This window comes from Hemibagrus wyckioides, linkage group LG07, assembly GCF_019097595.1.
Source record: "Hemibagrus wyckioides isolate EC202008001 linkage group LG07, SWU_Hwy_1.0, whole genome shotgun sequence".
NCBI lineage: Eukaryota > Metazoa > Chordata > Actinopteri > Siluriformes > Bagridae > Hemibagrus > Hemibagrus wyckioides.
The window spans coordinates 13,292,674-13,308,603 of record NC_080716.1 but is presented as its reverse complement, the minus strand read 5'-3'; the positions used below and the strand labels follow the sequence as shown (position 1 = coordinate 13,308,603).

Sequence of the window (15,930 nt, the reverse complement as noted above, 5' to 3'; positions counted from 1 at the left end):
GTAAGGAGACCTGGGGTGCAGTCAGTGTTCCAGTTCATCCCAAAACGTGTTTGAAGTCAGGACTCTCGACTTCTTCCACTCCAACCTTGATAAACCATGTCATAACAGAGCTCACTTTGTGCACTGCAATGATGGAACATGTTTAAGCCTCTTGGTTCCAGTGAAGGGAAATCGGCATACAAAAACTGTTGTGCGTTTCCTTCATTGTGGTAACAGTTTCACATACTTTTGATTAGAAAAACACACTGATGTTTCTTTCTATTCTTATTCTTTCTGTCGGTATGGATGTCTTCAAAGCTGAACATATTCCTCAAATGATGAAACTCACTGGTGTACGTCTCCAGGAACTCTGTGTGCATCGCTCTCGACACAGTGCACCACTGCTTAGGGTGCAGACTGCTTTAGAGGGATCTGTGAGCAGAGATGATGCATGACTTCATAGTACAGGACAACTGTAGAAGTGTTTCCTGCTGGTTTTCGAGACACCCTGATCCAAAGCAACTTAGAGGGCTGCTTTATAGTTGCCATCATCCTCGTGTTAAACTTAGGTAAAAATATGCCACATATCTGGTAAGCCTGTCAACTACCATACAGATAAAAAAGACCAAAAACTGGGGTGGTGGAACAGATAGGAATGCGGCAGTGAAATCTCAGCTTGAGCTTGTTTGTTTTTCCGTTTAGCAATAGCGTGAGAGATGGAGAAGGAGGCTGTATGATTGAGTTGTCCCTTGAATGTACTCTGCCTACTTCTTCGAACGTGAAAAGGAATCCGAAATCAACCTCTCGCTCTGTTCAGTGATGCAAGTAACCAGGCGATATTCAGACCAAATCGCAGATAAAGGGAGGGCTTTGAACAAAAGACGTGGGTGTCAGAAGTACACTGCGGCACATAAAGAGAAACCGGTGCTTTGGGCTCGAACGCCGCGTCTAAGTGCGATTTTTCTGTTGAAGCGTTTCAGTTAAAAATACTTTTAATAGAGTGATTAACAGAAACGAGTAAGCTAGAGCAGTGCACAGATAAGCACCTTTCCTCCTCTACCACGGCGGCTCATTATCTACTGATTAGCTCGATTCTTCACTTTCTCAGAGCCTGGGTCTCTCACTTTCGAATTCTCACCTGCTCTCCGCTTTCATATTCGTCTCTCTTCTCCACTGCAGCAGGATTTTGTCAACTTGCAGTGTTGTTGGTAGCGGTTAACTTTATGCACTTAAAAAAAAGACAAATAAATCACACAGGCAACAGTTTAGCAGAAGCTGTAATTAGGAGCAAGAAAGAGAGGATGAGGGTGGCTGCTGCCACTCGGAATAACAACTTCTCTTATTTGGGTAGAAACTTGTTTGGAAACGCTTTCGAAACTGGTAAATGTATTTATCTGCACATGTGTCTGTGTGACACGCAAAACACTGGAGTCACAATGTCGTTTGAAACTGTCCAATTAGCATCTGTTAGATGAGCTGCAGTGGGAAGCAATTAAGCTGAGCTCCAAGTCTCTGGAAAAACACACACACACACACACACACACACGCCTGCACTCATGCGCACACACACACACACACACACACAGCTTTCTTCAGATGTGTAGTCGGTGTGCACTTTATAAAGTTATTCTAAGCACCTAAACAGTTTAATTTCTGTGCAAACACACTAGTGTGTGTGTGTGTGTGTGTGTGTACAGTTGTTAGTAGACCATTTTACAGCCTGTATTACTTTCCGATGTGCTTCTTCAGACTAACAAGCTTCATTAATGGTGTCATACAGGAGTTTCTGTCTGCCACACAGATATCTTTCACGTCACTGTCATCATAACATCCATCCGGAAAAGCAGACAGTCGAGAGATTTCCGGGCTTATTAGATGAATGTTTGAGTACAACACTAGTGTGGTCACCTGCAATTACACTAGCGGCTACCATCGCTATGGAAACCTCACTTATTGGCATGGAAACAGCCCTGTGATGAGCTCCTCATTCAGTGCAGTGCAACTCCATCCCCACAGGGGTTTCACTGCTTTGTTGAAGCACATTTAATAAATATAGGATTAGCAACAATTAAATGATATTGTACACTGCATTCCCTTTGTGTCTGAGTGAAGCACGAGGGAGTGAACACACTGGTTTTTAGCACAGGTATTTCATTATTATTTTTTGCACCAGTGTTAGTGGAACAAAGACAGATTGCGGCCGTTGGCATTTGTGTGCACGCGTGTGTGTGTGTTATGAACTGGAAATGTTCTGACAGTCAACATTGCACTTCAGATGAGGAAACAAACCCAACATGGAGTGAGCGTGTTTGTGTGGAGCAGCTCCAGCGGGGAGCAATGTTACACTGTGAAAAGGGCAGTAGCGTGCACAGACAGCGAAAGTGTCAGCATTTAAGAGCTGTTACACGCGACACGGATGAGTAAGCACTCGACTCTGTTGAACTGATGAAGATGCGCTGATCTAAATCTATATATCGCCATTTCCGATAAAGATGTCACAGCTCTGCCTCATATCTTATCCACAGGACTTAATGCTAAATGTTCAAAATCAGAGACTTTTGGCATGTCATGTAATGTAATGCTCAATCACAATACAGATGATGTCACGTGTTCACGGCATCATATACTAACTGCATACTTTAATAGGAACACCTATAACCCTGCAAATTCATGTAGTTGTCCATTCAGCTAATCATCTGGCAGTAGTGCAATGTAGATGTACACTAGATTGCCAAAAGTTTTGGGACACCACTCCAAATCATTGAATTCAGATGTTGTTTTTCAAAGGTTGGTACTGGCCTCTTAGTTCCAGTGAAAGGAACTCTTAAATGCTTAAATACCGAGACATTTTGGACAATTTCATGCTCCCAATATGAAAGCCCCTTCCTGTTCCAACATGACTGCACACCAGTGCACAAAGCAAGGTCCATAAAAACATGGATGAGTGAGTTCGGTGTGGAGGAACTTGACTGGCCTGTGGAGGAACTTGAGTCCTGACCTCAACCCGAAGGAACACCATTGAGCAATTGACCTTCTCGTCCAACATCAGTGCCTGACCTCACAAATGCGCTTGTAAAGGAATGGTCAAAAATTCCCATAAACACACTCCTAAACCTTGTGGAAAGCCTTCCTAGAAGAGTTGAAGCTGCCAAGGGCGGGCCATATTACATTCACGTGGATGTAAAGGTAGGTGTCCCAAAACTTTTGGCAATATAGTGTAGGTCAAAGTGCTTCAGTTACTGCACATATAAGGACAAAAATGTGATTTTAGTGACTTCAACCATGACATGGGTGTTGGTGCCAGACAGCCTGGTTTGAGTATTTCACAAGCTGTTGGAGCTTTCATGCAACAAAAGTCTCTAGAGTTTAAAAAAACCAGTGAGCACGAGGTCAGCAGCAATCATGCCTTGATGATCAGAGTTCAGATATAAATGGCCACACTGGTCCAGAAGGCTACACTAATATAAATAACCACTCCTAATGAGCACAGTGAGCAGAGAAGCTTTTTCAGGTAATGAAGGTAACATGAATCTGTGGTTATAGTGAGCACAGAAACTACACAGTTGTCTTCTATTTTTTTTTCCCTCAATATTGAAGTGCCCAGACCTTGCAGTCTGTAGCCTCTAATTCCTGTTCTTTGATCAGTGGCTCACATCTGGAGGAAAAAAAAAGATCCGAATTCACTTAGGGAGGAGGTCCATATGTTTGGATATGAATTTCGACAGGGCTTCAAATATTCGAAAAGTGAATATGGCATTTATGTGAGCGATTATCACGCAAAAGTATGCAAACTAAAGCAGTTTAGCAGCGATCCAAATCAGCAAGCAAGCTGACGGTGAAAAATAGGCAAGGCTCGAACCTCAGGCAAATAGAACGATGCAAAGACATGAAGAGCAGAAACACAAACCAGCATTAATGAGCACAGAAACACATATTGGAAAGGCGTAACTGGTAGTGCTGTAACTGGTATAAATACACAATATGACAGTCTGGACTGAACTGGACTGCGCTGTGGCTATTGCACTGACGATGAAGAGTGCCTAGTGCAGGTATAGGACAGTGCACCGTCACAGAGGAAGTGTTATGAGCGGAGTCATCAAGATGGTACTGTTTTTATTCACCCTCCTCTCTTCAGAAGAGCTCCAAGATTTTCTTTTAATGGGATATTACATAGTAGGCAAATTACTAAGGTCCCAGATCCCAGAGAGAGAGAGATAAAAAGAAAAAAACACAAATAATATTAATAGTAATAAAAATAACCAAATACAACAACATCACCTGGGATGGACCCTGAGAAGATAGAAAGAGCTGATCATTATGACCTTGTGGGAACATTTATCTGGTTCCAAGCTGGTGCTACTTTTATTTGAAAAATTTTATTTGCTGAGGTTTGACTTAATTAGCTACATTAATATTTATATCAATGTCCTCAGAAGGATAGTAAAGCAGTGTGTGTGTGGCAATAGGGATTCGGTCTTGCTGTGATTGCGTGTGATTGGTGGCTCGCTGATGTAAGGAAATGAGCGATGTCCAAACGGAAATAAATTCAGCACTTTTGTTTTTGATTAAGGCAGATATTTCTTTCCTCCACTTGACACATTTGATTATTAACCCTTTCTCCTGCGTATGTTCTTTATTTCTTTACTGTGGACAGTATTTTTGGTGATGGTCAGCACTGTGGGCAGTGCTCTGCTACTTTTCTTAGTGATATTCGTTGCTAACGTGGTCTCTATGCAGACACAGGGATGGGCTTTCTTCAGCAGGAGGGAGAATTGATGAGTGACTTGTTGCCAGAAATTGTTTAATGGTTGTGCAGCACCATATGGCATGTATGTAGCTGTCTGGAGGATTTTTGTGTGCAGAATCTGTGAAGCCCTGTTTTTTTTTCTGCCTTCTAGTGTCTTCTCATGGAGATTGTGTTATTAGACAGGAACAAAAAGTCAGCTTTGGGAGAAACTAGAGATGGCTGCCTCTAATATTTTGAAATGTATGCAGGATGAGATTTGGACATTACTGTATGCTTTCACATTTAGGACAGGTTCGACTGGTTATTGCCAGGATTGTGGCTCAGATGTGAGGTCAAGTCTCTGTGTATGGTGTATTTCTGACAAAAGGAAACAAAGAGATCAAATCTAATAACTCAAGCAGGCCACAGGTAACTCCCTGCTTCACAAGGAGAGAGAGTGGAATTTAGAAATGTGGAGTGTTTCCATGCTTGTGCAGGGCAGTGGATATAAAGTCAGATATTAAACATGCCTTACAGTGATTAAAGCCATAATATGCTGCAGTGCACCTCATTTTCTGCCCCGGTGCAGGTGGCAAGTTTGAATATTTAAATATAAGTTGAATGACGTCTTGACCATTTTGAATAATGATGTTGCCCGGCCCTAACATGAATGCAGCATTTCAATTTCAACTGCAACTACAACTCCTCACTGTCAGAGGAACAGGAGGAAATTAGTGGTAGAATTGTTACAGCTCATAGAGCGGAAACGCACATGACAGAAATAGGATGCAATCAAACAGAAAAGCCACTTTCAAGGACAACATTCTCACTCACACACACACTCACTGGCACAAGTACACACAGGCAAACACACAAGTACGTACATATACACACACACACACACACACGCACACAAGTACATACACACAGGCGCATGCACACACAGGCAAACACACAAGTAAGTACGTACACACACACACACACAAGTACACACACACACACACACACACACACAGGCACACAAACAAGTACATACATACACACACACACCCAAACACTGGGAGGGAGGTGGGAATAAATGAGAGGGAGAGATAGATAGAGAGAGAGAGAGAGAGAGAGAGAGAGAGAGAGAGAGAGAAAGAAAGAGAGAGATAGAGAGAGAGAGAGAAAGAAAGAGAGAGAGAGAGAGAGAAAGAGAGAGAGAGAGAGAGAGAGAGAGAGAGAGAGAGAGAGCAGTCACGATCATGTTCTTGATTATCTGAGTGAGTAGGAGCACACAGTGTAGAGTGAGTGCTGGAGTGATCTCTGCGACTGCACCTCCATCAGCAGGCCACTGTGTAGGCGATGCACATTACACAACTCCACTCACAAGCCTACACAGTGCCAACTCAGGAGCACGCACACACACACTCTCTCACACAAACACTCTCTCACACACTCTCACACACTCTTTCACACTCTCTAACTTGTACACACTCACACATGGCTAAACCCTGGGATTGCCCATTTCCATGTGCACACAGCGGAGCTCCACGTTATTAGAAATCAGCTTTTCTTTTATCTTGCATCCAGATTTGAGATTTATTTATTTATTTATTTTTTGCAAGTAACCACCTGCTGTTATTAAAGTGTGATATATTCATCAATCAGGACAACACTAGCCTTAATGTATTTCCACCAGTCTGAACAAATTTCACCCAAATGTGTATAGTACATATGTATTAGACAGCAGAATTCTGAGAGAGTGTATATTTCCTGAAAGCACACTGAGATGTTTCACCACTCATATGAAAAGGTTACTACAGTGTGTCAGCGACATCAAGCTCGCCAGATGAAGATGTAAAGGAAGCGTTTTCCCCGGGATCAGCATTAAAGTAAATGTACAATATCAATGTGAGCTAATTCACTGAGCTATATAGTGTGCGCTCGTGTCTGTGGAGAATCACCGCCATGCTGATAGTCGGTATAAGAGCATGTGATATTTCATAATTACGAAAGGCAACTGAGCATCTGATGTACTGCTTTTAGTTTGTGAACAACTATCAAATCTATACTTTTTATTTATCTATATATTTATTCTAAATAAAAGCAAGCAGTATGTCATATATATATATATAAACTTAAAATTATATGTATTTTATCTTGAAAAATTTCCACTTCTGCCCAAGCTAACCCACGCTAAAATGACCCAAAAAACAAATGTCATTAGAGAGCCCCCCCCCCCAATCCCCCCCCACTCAGGCCATGGAAAAATTTGTTTGTTCGGTATCAAATAGGTCCATGGTCCAAAAAAGTTTGGGAATCCCTGGTGTACAGGAAGCATATATAAAATGTTGACTGAATTTAATTATTCTACTTCTACACATTTACATTTACTTTAAACTGAAATTGAAATTCAGAACCAGAACATTTAGTGTGTTTCTGATTATGTCATAAATTATTATTTTTCAATCAACGCCAAATCTTCTGATGCATCCCAGAATAGATTTTCCCCATGTCTACAAACCCACGAGCGCGCGCACACACACACACACACACACCAGAGTTTCCACTGAGGAATTGTGCCGTACAAATTGGAAACAATCCAGTGGTCTGATTTCGGTGTTTATTTTGCACTGTAATGTTTTGCACTGTGTGTGACATAATAACAAAACAATCAAGCTGAATCAGGTCAGGTTCACAGAGACTCTGTGGTTTTGGCATCGAGCCTGCTCTGTAAGACACAACATTTTCCTATTGGCTGATCAATTAGTGGATCTGTTCTTTCATTTCCAGTGTACGCTGTGAGAGCAGAACATCTTTTTCTCTCCAGCGACAGACTTCTGTCTTAGCCATGGAACTTTCTCTTTTCATTCAGGTCTAAATGAACACCAGTTCTGCTTCTTTGCAGGTGAAGTGATATCGAGTGGATCAACAGTCACAAAGACTCTCTCTCTCTTTCTTTCTGTCTGTCTCTCTCTCAGTCTGTCTGTCTCTTTCTCTCTCTGTTTTTCTCTCTATCTATCTATCCCTCTCTGTCTGTCTGTCTCTCAGTCTGTCGTTCTGTCCGTCTCTTTCTCTCTCTCAGTTTGTCTCTCTCTCTATCTATCCCTCTCTGTCTCTCTCTCTCTCTGTCGCTCTGTCTGTCCATCACCCTCTATCTCTCTCTCACACACACACTCTTAAAACAATTCCTCCTCATCCTCAGTCCTTCGCAGCTCTGAGCATATAAGATGTAACTGTGCTTGTAGTTGTAACAGGACAGGAACAGACAAGAAGTGCCTCTGGGTCATCCTCACAGCCACCATTAACACAAACTCCCAGTCATGTCATTTCCACTGGAGACACATCATTAATTATCACAGACATCATTTAACAGTGCAGTTTAGTGTCCCCGCTGTAGAAGGCCTGCCTGATGAGGCTGCCTTTCTGTTTAATGACATTACAGGAACCAGGACTTTCCAGATAAAACAATTAAGGCAATTGAGTCGTGCTTGGAAGAACAGCCGCAGCCTCCGAGTTGAACTGTCTATTCAGCCAATTAGCAAAAGATGGAGGAGAAGCTTGGCACTGATTACTGCTGAGTCACTTAGTGGATGCGAGGCCTTCTGTTCTAACCACAGGACTGCTACACAGCCCGGGATATGAGCAAAAGCTGACTGTCTAGTGTGTGTTGTTGCGACTATGTGCTACTACATATGTGCTAGAGCATGCATTAGCAGAAGAAATTTGCTTTGTAGTTACAGTGACTGCAGTTTGGTGAAGGCGCACTGCTGGAACTGCACACGAAACTGTGAGTAGACATGCTGGTTATTCACGATAACAAAACACACAAAAAAAAAAAAACAGAACCGGTCTGGATAAATTACAGGGCGATAATGTAGTTTGAGTGGTTTCAGGTATTTAATTAAAAGGGAACCGAAAGGAGGACAGAAACATGTCAACAAACATGGTTGCTGTGGGTATATACAGTAAAACTGGAGAGAGGACTGAAGGAGGACCCGTGCTGAGCAGGTGTGTGTGTAGGTGTGCTGAATGCTGGTAGTTGAGCATCATACACAAGACTCAATAAAAAAAAAGGTTCTGAAGCTTTACTGCCTTTGTGAATTAGTAACTGTAATCCTACAGGTATAAATAATAAATTTGCTTCAATTAAAAAAAACAAAAAAAAACAAACACCACTGGTAGACTCAGGAGTGGGTGAGACTGAGACTTTCTGCAGGAGGCGATGTGGACTGAAAAGAGAAAACAAACAACAACAAAAAGCCAACAGTACCAATCACACCTCTACGCATGATTAGGAAAATGTGAGCTAGTGTCTCTCTTTGAGCAAGGAAACAGCATCTGGTTGTTCCTGTGGTGATCTGTGAACACTGACGTACAGGGGAGAGAGTGGGTGATGAAGTGTGACTGTGACTAACTGTTTATCTACAAAGTGTGTAGGCTTGTTGGAGGTGCAATATTATAAAAGGGCTGGTGGGTGGAGGTCCAGGGCAGGTGTTTCTAATAAAGTGGCCAATGTGTTGCTCTAATCGATATGTTTACTTGTTCAATAAGTTTGGTGATTGCAGACTGGGAATGAACGGTTGTGTGCACGATAAACTGGGCAGTGTGTAGACAGGGTACCTGAACACCTGTGAGAGACTGGGAGTGGAGTTCAGACGGAGCTCATACACCATCAGCTAAACACCGACTGAGAGTCTTCTGAGGTATAATGTGCTTTGAGGGTGTTGTGGAGGCTTTCAGAAGTGTGGCATTCATCACTCATAGTACTGTTCCAGGATCTATTCCAAGGTGCAGTTAAGCTGTTCTGGCAGTCTGTGATGGCTTTTCCATTAATTTGTCGCCCGTCTGTCACTGTTTTAATCATTTTTACTGATTATCACATTCACACACTCCTGTGAGCTCGGCTCAGTAAATCATGCACATTAGGAATAAATGATATAAGTGACTGATATCAACAACGACTGTGTTGAAAGACAGACAGGCAGAAAAAGAGATAGAGAGACAGGTAGACAGACAGATGGACAGATAGATAGACAGGCAGACAGAAAAAGAGAGCGACAGGCTGACAGACAGACAGACAACCTGAGATGGCTTTTCCATTAATTTGTCGCCCGTCTGTCACTGTTTTAATTATTTTTACTGATTATCACATTCACACTCTCCTGTGAGCTCGGCTCAGTAAATCATGCACATTAGGAATAAATGATATAAGTGACTGATATCAACAACAATGGTGTTGAAAAAGAGACAGACAGACAGGCAGGCAGACAGACAGGAAAAGAGACAGACCAACAGACAGAAAGGCAAACAGGCAGACAGACAGAAAAAGAGACAGACAGACAGGCAGACAGACCGACAGACAGAAAGGCAAACAGGCAGACAGACAGAAAAAGAGACATACAGGCAGACAGAAAAAGAGACCGACAGACAGTAAGGCAGACAGAAAAAGAGACAGGCAGACAGACAGACAGAAAAAGAGACAGACAGAAAAGAATAATGGGGGGGGACTTCACTGGTTAAATCAGATAGCAGAAAACCCGTGCTGTGTGTTATATAACTTCTTCATAAATGAATAAAAATTCAGGAGTTGCTTGCTTGCATACTTTTGCCCTGTAGTGTATGTATACACACACACACACTCACTCCATAGTGTAATTATTGACTGCTAATGGTGTGTGTGTGTGTGTGTGTGTGTGTGTATGTACCAAACACTTCTGTGATATCAACCCACTTCCCACTCACTGGCACAGTGAACCCTTTGGCAAGCGTTATGTGAGAAGAAAGGTACGCTTATACTAGTGTGCCATACAGAGGGAGAGAGAGAAACATTATGAGAAGAAGCGCATGTCTCTGTGTGTGTGTATATAAGTGTGTGTGTGTGTGTGTGTGTGTGTGTGTGCACCAACAGGATGGGGATTAGCTGGGTGGGAGTGATTAATGGCTCTGTTCCAGCCACACTGTGTACCTCTGCATGTCCTGATGAAGGCGTGTGTGCAGATGAGGGCTGTTCTCACCCCCCCCACTCTCTCTCCCTCTGTCTGTCTCTCTCTCTCTGACTTTCTCTGTCTCTCTCTCTCACTCTTTCTCTGACTTTCTCTGTCTCTCTCTCTCACTCTTTCTCTGACTTTCTCTGTCTCTCTCTCGCTCTTTCTCGGACTTTCTCGCTCTCTCTCACTCTCTCTGACTTTCTCCGTCTCTCTCTCACTCTTTCTCTGTCTCTCTCTCACTCTTTCTCTGACTTTCTCTCTCTCTCTCTCACTCTTTCTCTGACTTTCTCTCTCTCGCTCTTTCTCTGACTTTCTGTCTCTCTCTCTCACTCTTTCTCTGACTTTCTCTGTCTCTCTCTTACTCTGACTTTCTCTGTCTCTCTCTTACTCTTTCTCTGACTTTCTCTCTCTCTTACTCTTTCTCTGACTTTCTCTCTCTCTCACTCTTTCTCTGACTTTCTCTCTCTCGCTCTTTCTCTGACTTTCTCTGTCTCTCTCTCACTCTGCCTCTGACTTTCTCTCTCTCTCATGCTTTCTCTGACTTTCGCCGTCTCTCTCTCACTCTTTCTCTGTCTCTCTCACTCTTTCTCTGACTTTCTCTCTCTCGCTCTTTCTCTGACTTTCTCTGTCTCTCTCTCTCACTCTTTCTCTGACTTTCTCTGTCTCTCTCTCTCACTCTTTCTCTGACTTTCTCTCTCTCGCTCTCTCACTCTTTCTCTGACTTTCTCTCTCTCGCTCTTTCTCTGACTTTCTCTGTCTCTCTCTCTCACTCTTTCTCTGACTTTCTCTCTCTCGCTCTCTCACTCTTTCTCTGACTTTCTCTCTCTCGCTCTTTCTCTGACTTTCTCTGTCTCTCTCTCACTCTTTCTCTGACTTTCTCTCTCTCGCTCTTTCTCTGACTTTCTCTGTCTCTCTCTCTCACTCTTTCTCTGACTTTCTCTGTCTCTCTCTCTCACTCTTTCTCTGACTTTCTCTCTCTCGCTCTTTCTCTGACTTTCTCTGTCTCTCTCTCTCACTCTTTCTCTGACTTTCTCTGTCTCTCTCTCTCACTCTTTCTCTGACTTTCTCTCTCTCGCTCTTTCTCTGACTTTCTCTGTCTCTCTCTCTCACTCTTTCTCTGACTTTCTCTCTCTCGCTCTTTCTCTGACTTTCTCTGTCTCTCTCTCTCACTCTTCCTCTGACTTTCTCTCTCTCACTCTTTCTCTGACTTTCTCTCTCTCACTCTTTCTCTGACTTTCTCTCTCTCTCTCTCTCTCTCTCTCACTCTTTCTCTGACTTTCTCTCTCTCTCTCGCTCTTTCTCTGACTTTCTCCGTCTCTCTCACTCTTTCTCTGTCTCTCTCTCTCTCACCACACAGGGCAGCACTGTGGTTCCAAAAACACCAGCAGTCCAGAGCTTAACACACAAACACGATGCAGCATACACTGTAAACATGCCCTCGCACAGTCCGGACACACACTGAAAACTCACATTTAGTGGAACTACAAGTCACTTTTAAGAACTGACCCCAATCCATGTAAAAAAAAAAAATAAAATGTCTTTCTGCATCCAATTATGTTTAATATTCAGTTTTTCATATCATTTACCCTGAGCTGCTGGCTTAGACGCAACCACAGAGCTTTAAAGTAACCAGAAAAACCACAAACACATAAGGTCTGGGTGTGGTGACTGGATTTTAATATCAGTGTATACAGGATGACTGGACAGAGGCTGGCTGTTAAACCGGTTACGACGACACAAAACTCCCACACCATCCCAGTACGGCTCCTTAGTCTCTCTGTGCGGTTGCGGACCTGCAGGTTTGATGCAACATGTGTGTAACCCTGATCCCTGATACACACGAACACACATCTGTGCTGAGCGATGCTGCGGTCCATTGTGAAGTGACAAAACCTACACAGGGCACTGTAGTGAGAGACACAACCACAGTAGCCTGGGTTTTTTTTTTTTAGCTGTGTTTCAAAATGAAGTGAAAACAAAAATAATACAAAAAAAAGAAGCATTACTTTAAACGGCTCTTCAAAAAAATCCCCCAAAAACAGACTGCGGTAAAAAGTCGATGAGGCAAAAAGAAAGAAACATGTTCATAGGCACAATTAATGGCTGTAAAAAATGGCTGTAAAAAAAAAAAAAAAAAAAAAAAAGATGTAGATTTAATCTTTTTAAAACGCTAGTGTGGGTAAGAGCCCATAGCGTGTGCATTTGTACTCATTTGCCTCAGTAAATTTACAAAGGCTGAGCAGAAGCTCCTAAATCTTACTGGAGGCAGTGTTGAAAAATGTTTTTCTTGCTTGTTCTATTTGCTCAGTTTATTACCTTGATATAATTCTTCTTTACAAAAGGGAATAAAACACTGGTTTCGGCGTTACAAAACCGTGCTCCTGTCCGTGCCGAACGCCCGTTAATTTTGGCCCCTATGATGAATACAGAGTCTCTGGATAGAGTAGGGCACAGCGATGGCTCACTTCAGAATGGACACAGCCTGAAAATGGGTAGAGCAATCCTTGTGTCCACACACACACACACACACACACACACCCCACATCATCTAAAAACGTTAACTGTTCTTGTTATTTTATAAGAGGCTGATAGAAACACAAACACACACACAGCTTATTTTGCATCACTATATAAGGATTCTTTCTTCCTCAGCCGCTACGTGGAACTTTTTTTTAATAATAATAATAACATCATAACCCTGAGTTAGAAAGCTTTGAGGTCAGGCACAGAGCCTCGCTATTACACACCATAAACAGACAAAAGGTGTTCAAAGCACAGGGCCTCTCAGAAGACTGTTTTTACTTAGTGCAAATACAAACACACAAAGACACAAACATGCAAAAACACACGCACACACACACACACAAACACGCACGCACGCAAAGGAACGAGGCTTGATGTCTTAAACACATTCGTCTGAGCTGCTTATGTATTTTAAAAAAAAAAAAAATTCCAAGTAATGCTGTTCTTATTTCTGTAAACAAACTGAAGCTGAGTTCCATTGGCTGTGGGAGGGACGACGACGACGCTGGGGGCAGGAATTCGGCAGGGATCGTTTAGGGGGGGTTGGGTTGCAAAGAAAACCATTTGAAGACAGTAAACCAAACACAGGTCGGGATTTTTTAAAATACCTGTTAAAAGTGCAGAGAGAGAATACGAAGAGAATAAAAAGAGAGAGTAATTCAGATTAAACCTCAAAGCCCGAGGCTGAGTGTAATGAGAAACAGACAAGGTGTTTATGTTACAGGCGGCCAATAGAGTACACGCCCAAATATAATAACAAGCAGCACTGCACTGCACAGGGCTCGTCCTCCTGCTCTGTGTTAATGGAGTCATCAAAGAGCTACAAAACCAAAGACTAATGAAGTCGACTAATGGCAAAGAAGGCAGAGAGGAAAAAACAGAGAGAAACACATGGCAGTCTCTGGTACCTTGCCTTAAAAAAAGCACCGCTGAAATATTAAGAAAAAGAAAAAAAGATATCCTTCCAGCTTATTGTTAAAAAAAACAAACCAGTCCATGCTTGCTCTTTTCCCTCAATAGGAATCTTATATATATTTTTTTTTAACCAATGCCTGTCATATCCACTAAAGCAGGGGGCAAATTCAGGCCAGTGTCAGAGCTGTCAAAGCAATCTGAAAAGTAGAAAGTGGTAAAAAAGTGGAGCATCGCATGCAACCCTTTCTGTCAGCACCTCTCCCATTAACACGGCTCACGCTGTTAGAGAAGTGTGAGAATGTGTGCTTTCCATTTTCAGTGTTTTCTGCTAGAAGCGTGAGCCGAGAGGGAAACACTGACCTGTGACGGGAGCCTCGATGTCCAGCAGGTTCTTCTCGGAGCGCAGGATGGCGGCTCCCTCGCCGATGAGGCGCAGGGCCACGCTCTCGTCCACGCGGCCCTCTTTGGTCAGATGAGCCTTGAGAACATCGACTTTAGGCTTTCCGTCGCTGTCAAACACCTCTTTCACCGTCAGCCTGTGGCTGGGGGGGAACGGGACAGCTGGAGAAATAAAAAAAAAAAAGAAAAGAAAGAAAGATAGATGTTAATTGCTGTGGGCTTGTCTGAGGGCTGAATCTTCAATCTTATCCACAAAAGGCCATTTCATTGCAATCAAGCAGCAGCCACACCTCATCCCACATCTTTAATTGAATGATCTTGGTATTTAAATGACTATTAGGTGGCTCCTCTTCGACTGGAATGAAAAGCTGGAGGCATGGCGGCTCTTTACAGTTAACAGCGAAGGATCCTGAGCTAACGTGGAACAAAGGAAGACCATTTCTCTCACTTAACGTATAGTCAGATTTACTGTCTGATGCTTCTGTTCTCCCTCATATAGCCCCGAGTGCATTTTTCTACTTTAACACTCATCACCCAATATGGCAAAAATATATCCCAATACTTTAAACCCTGACTATGCTATAGATATCTGATATCTGATCTACATACATTTATATATATAGCACGCACACACACACAGTTTAATATCCAGTCATTAATTATATTTGTAGTGTGTAAAACGAGAGTGGACACCTGACGATAATGGTTATACGCAACACTTAATTACGAGGCACTAAACACAATCTTGTTCCACGCTATCAACAATTCTAAATGTCACACATTAAAAGTGTATGAAAGGAATTTTATGAGCCATTATAAAACATCAGAAGGCCTTCAGAGGCACTGCACGTGTGCACACGGAGGCTCGGAGCGACACCACTGCACAGAAACCCAAAATACTGGAAGGTTGTTTTTTTACTGAAGAGGTAAAGCCTCTTTACTTAAGTAAAGACTAATTAAAGCTTTAAACAAGGAGAAATTAGCTACATTAAACAGTAATTGTCTCTCTGCTCCCCTCTCTCTCTCTCTCTCTCACACACACACACACACACACACACACACACACGACTTATTCACTTTGTCTAATAACTCCATGGTTATTGAAGTCGCCAATTAAATTGCAGTGAAAAACCGAAGGGGGAAAATATATTAGTGCATTATTGCAAATCACTTGCAGCTGAATATTTGATGCAACATCTAAATTTGGACTTAATTATCTGACGCGGTTTTTGTGATTGCTATCTGTGGACGCCTGCTTGCTGAATGGAACGCTGGGTCCGTCTTAATCCTGCAGAATGAGATGTGTCCGATTTCCACCATGCAGCTTTAATAACTAGTGAGACGGTCAGCCAGCGGTTTTGTGGTTGGTGTTCAATAAGTCTGTGTGATGCTCTGTGTTAGGAGAGAGAACGTTTT

At 42.6% G+C, this 15,930-nt stretch overlaps 1 protein-coding gene across 4 annotated transcripts in view; it reads right to left on the bottom strand.

Annotated features, from left to right (window-relative positions):
- LOC131355816 (protein phosphatase 3 catalytic subunit alpha) overlaps window positions 1-15,930 on the bottom strand; it is a 91,218-nt gene that overhangs the window by 26,691 nt on the left and 48,597 nt on the right. For all 4 annotated transcript variants that reach the window (XM_058394322.1, XM_058394324.1, XM_058394323.1 and 1 more), the window contains exon 2: window positions 14,476-14,676. In XM_058394322.1, coding sequence (XP_058250305.1) covers window positions 14,476-14,676 — 201 coding nt within the window. The remainder of the gene's footprint in view (window positions 1-14,475; window positions 14,677-15,930) is intronic.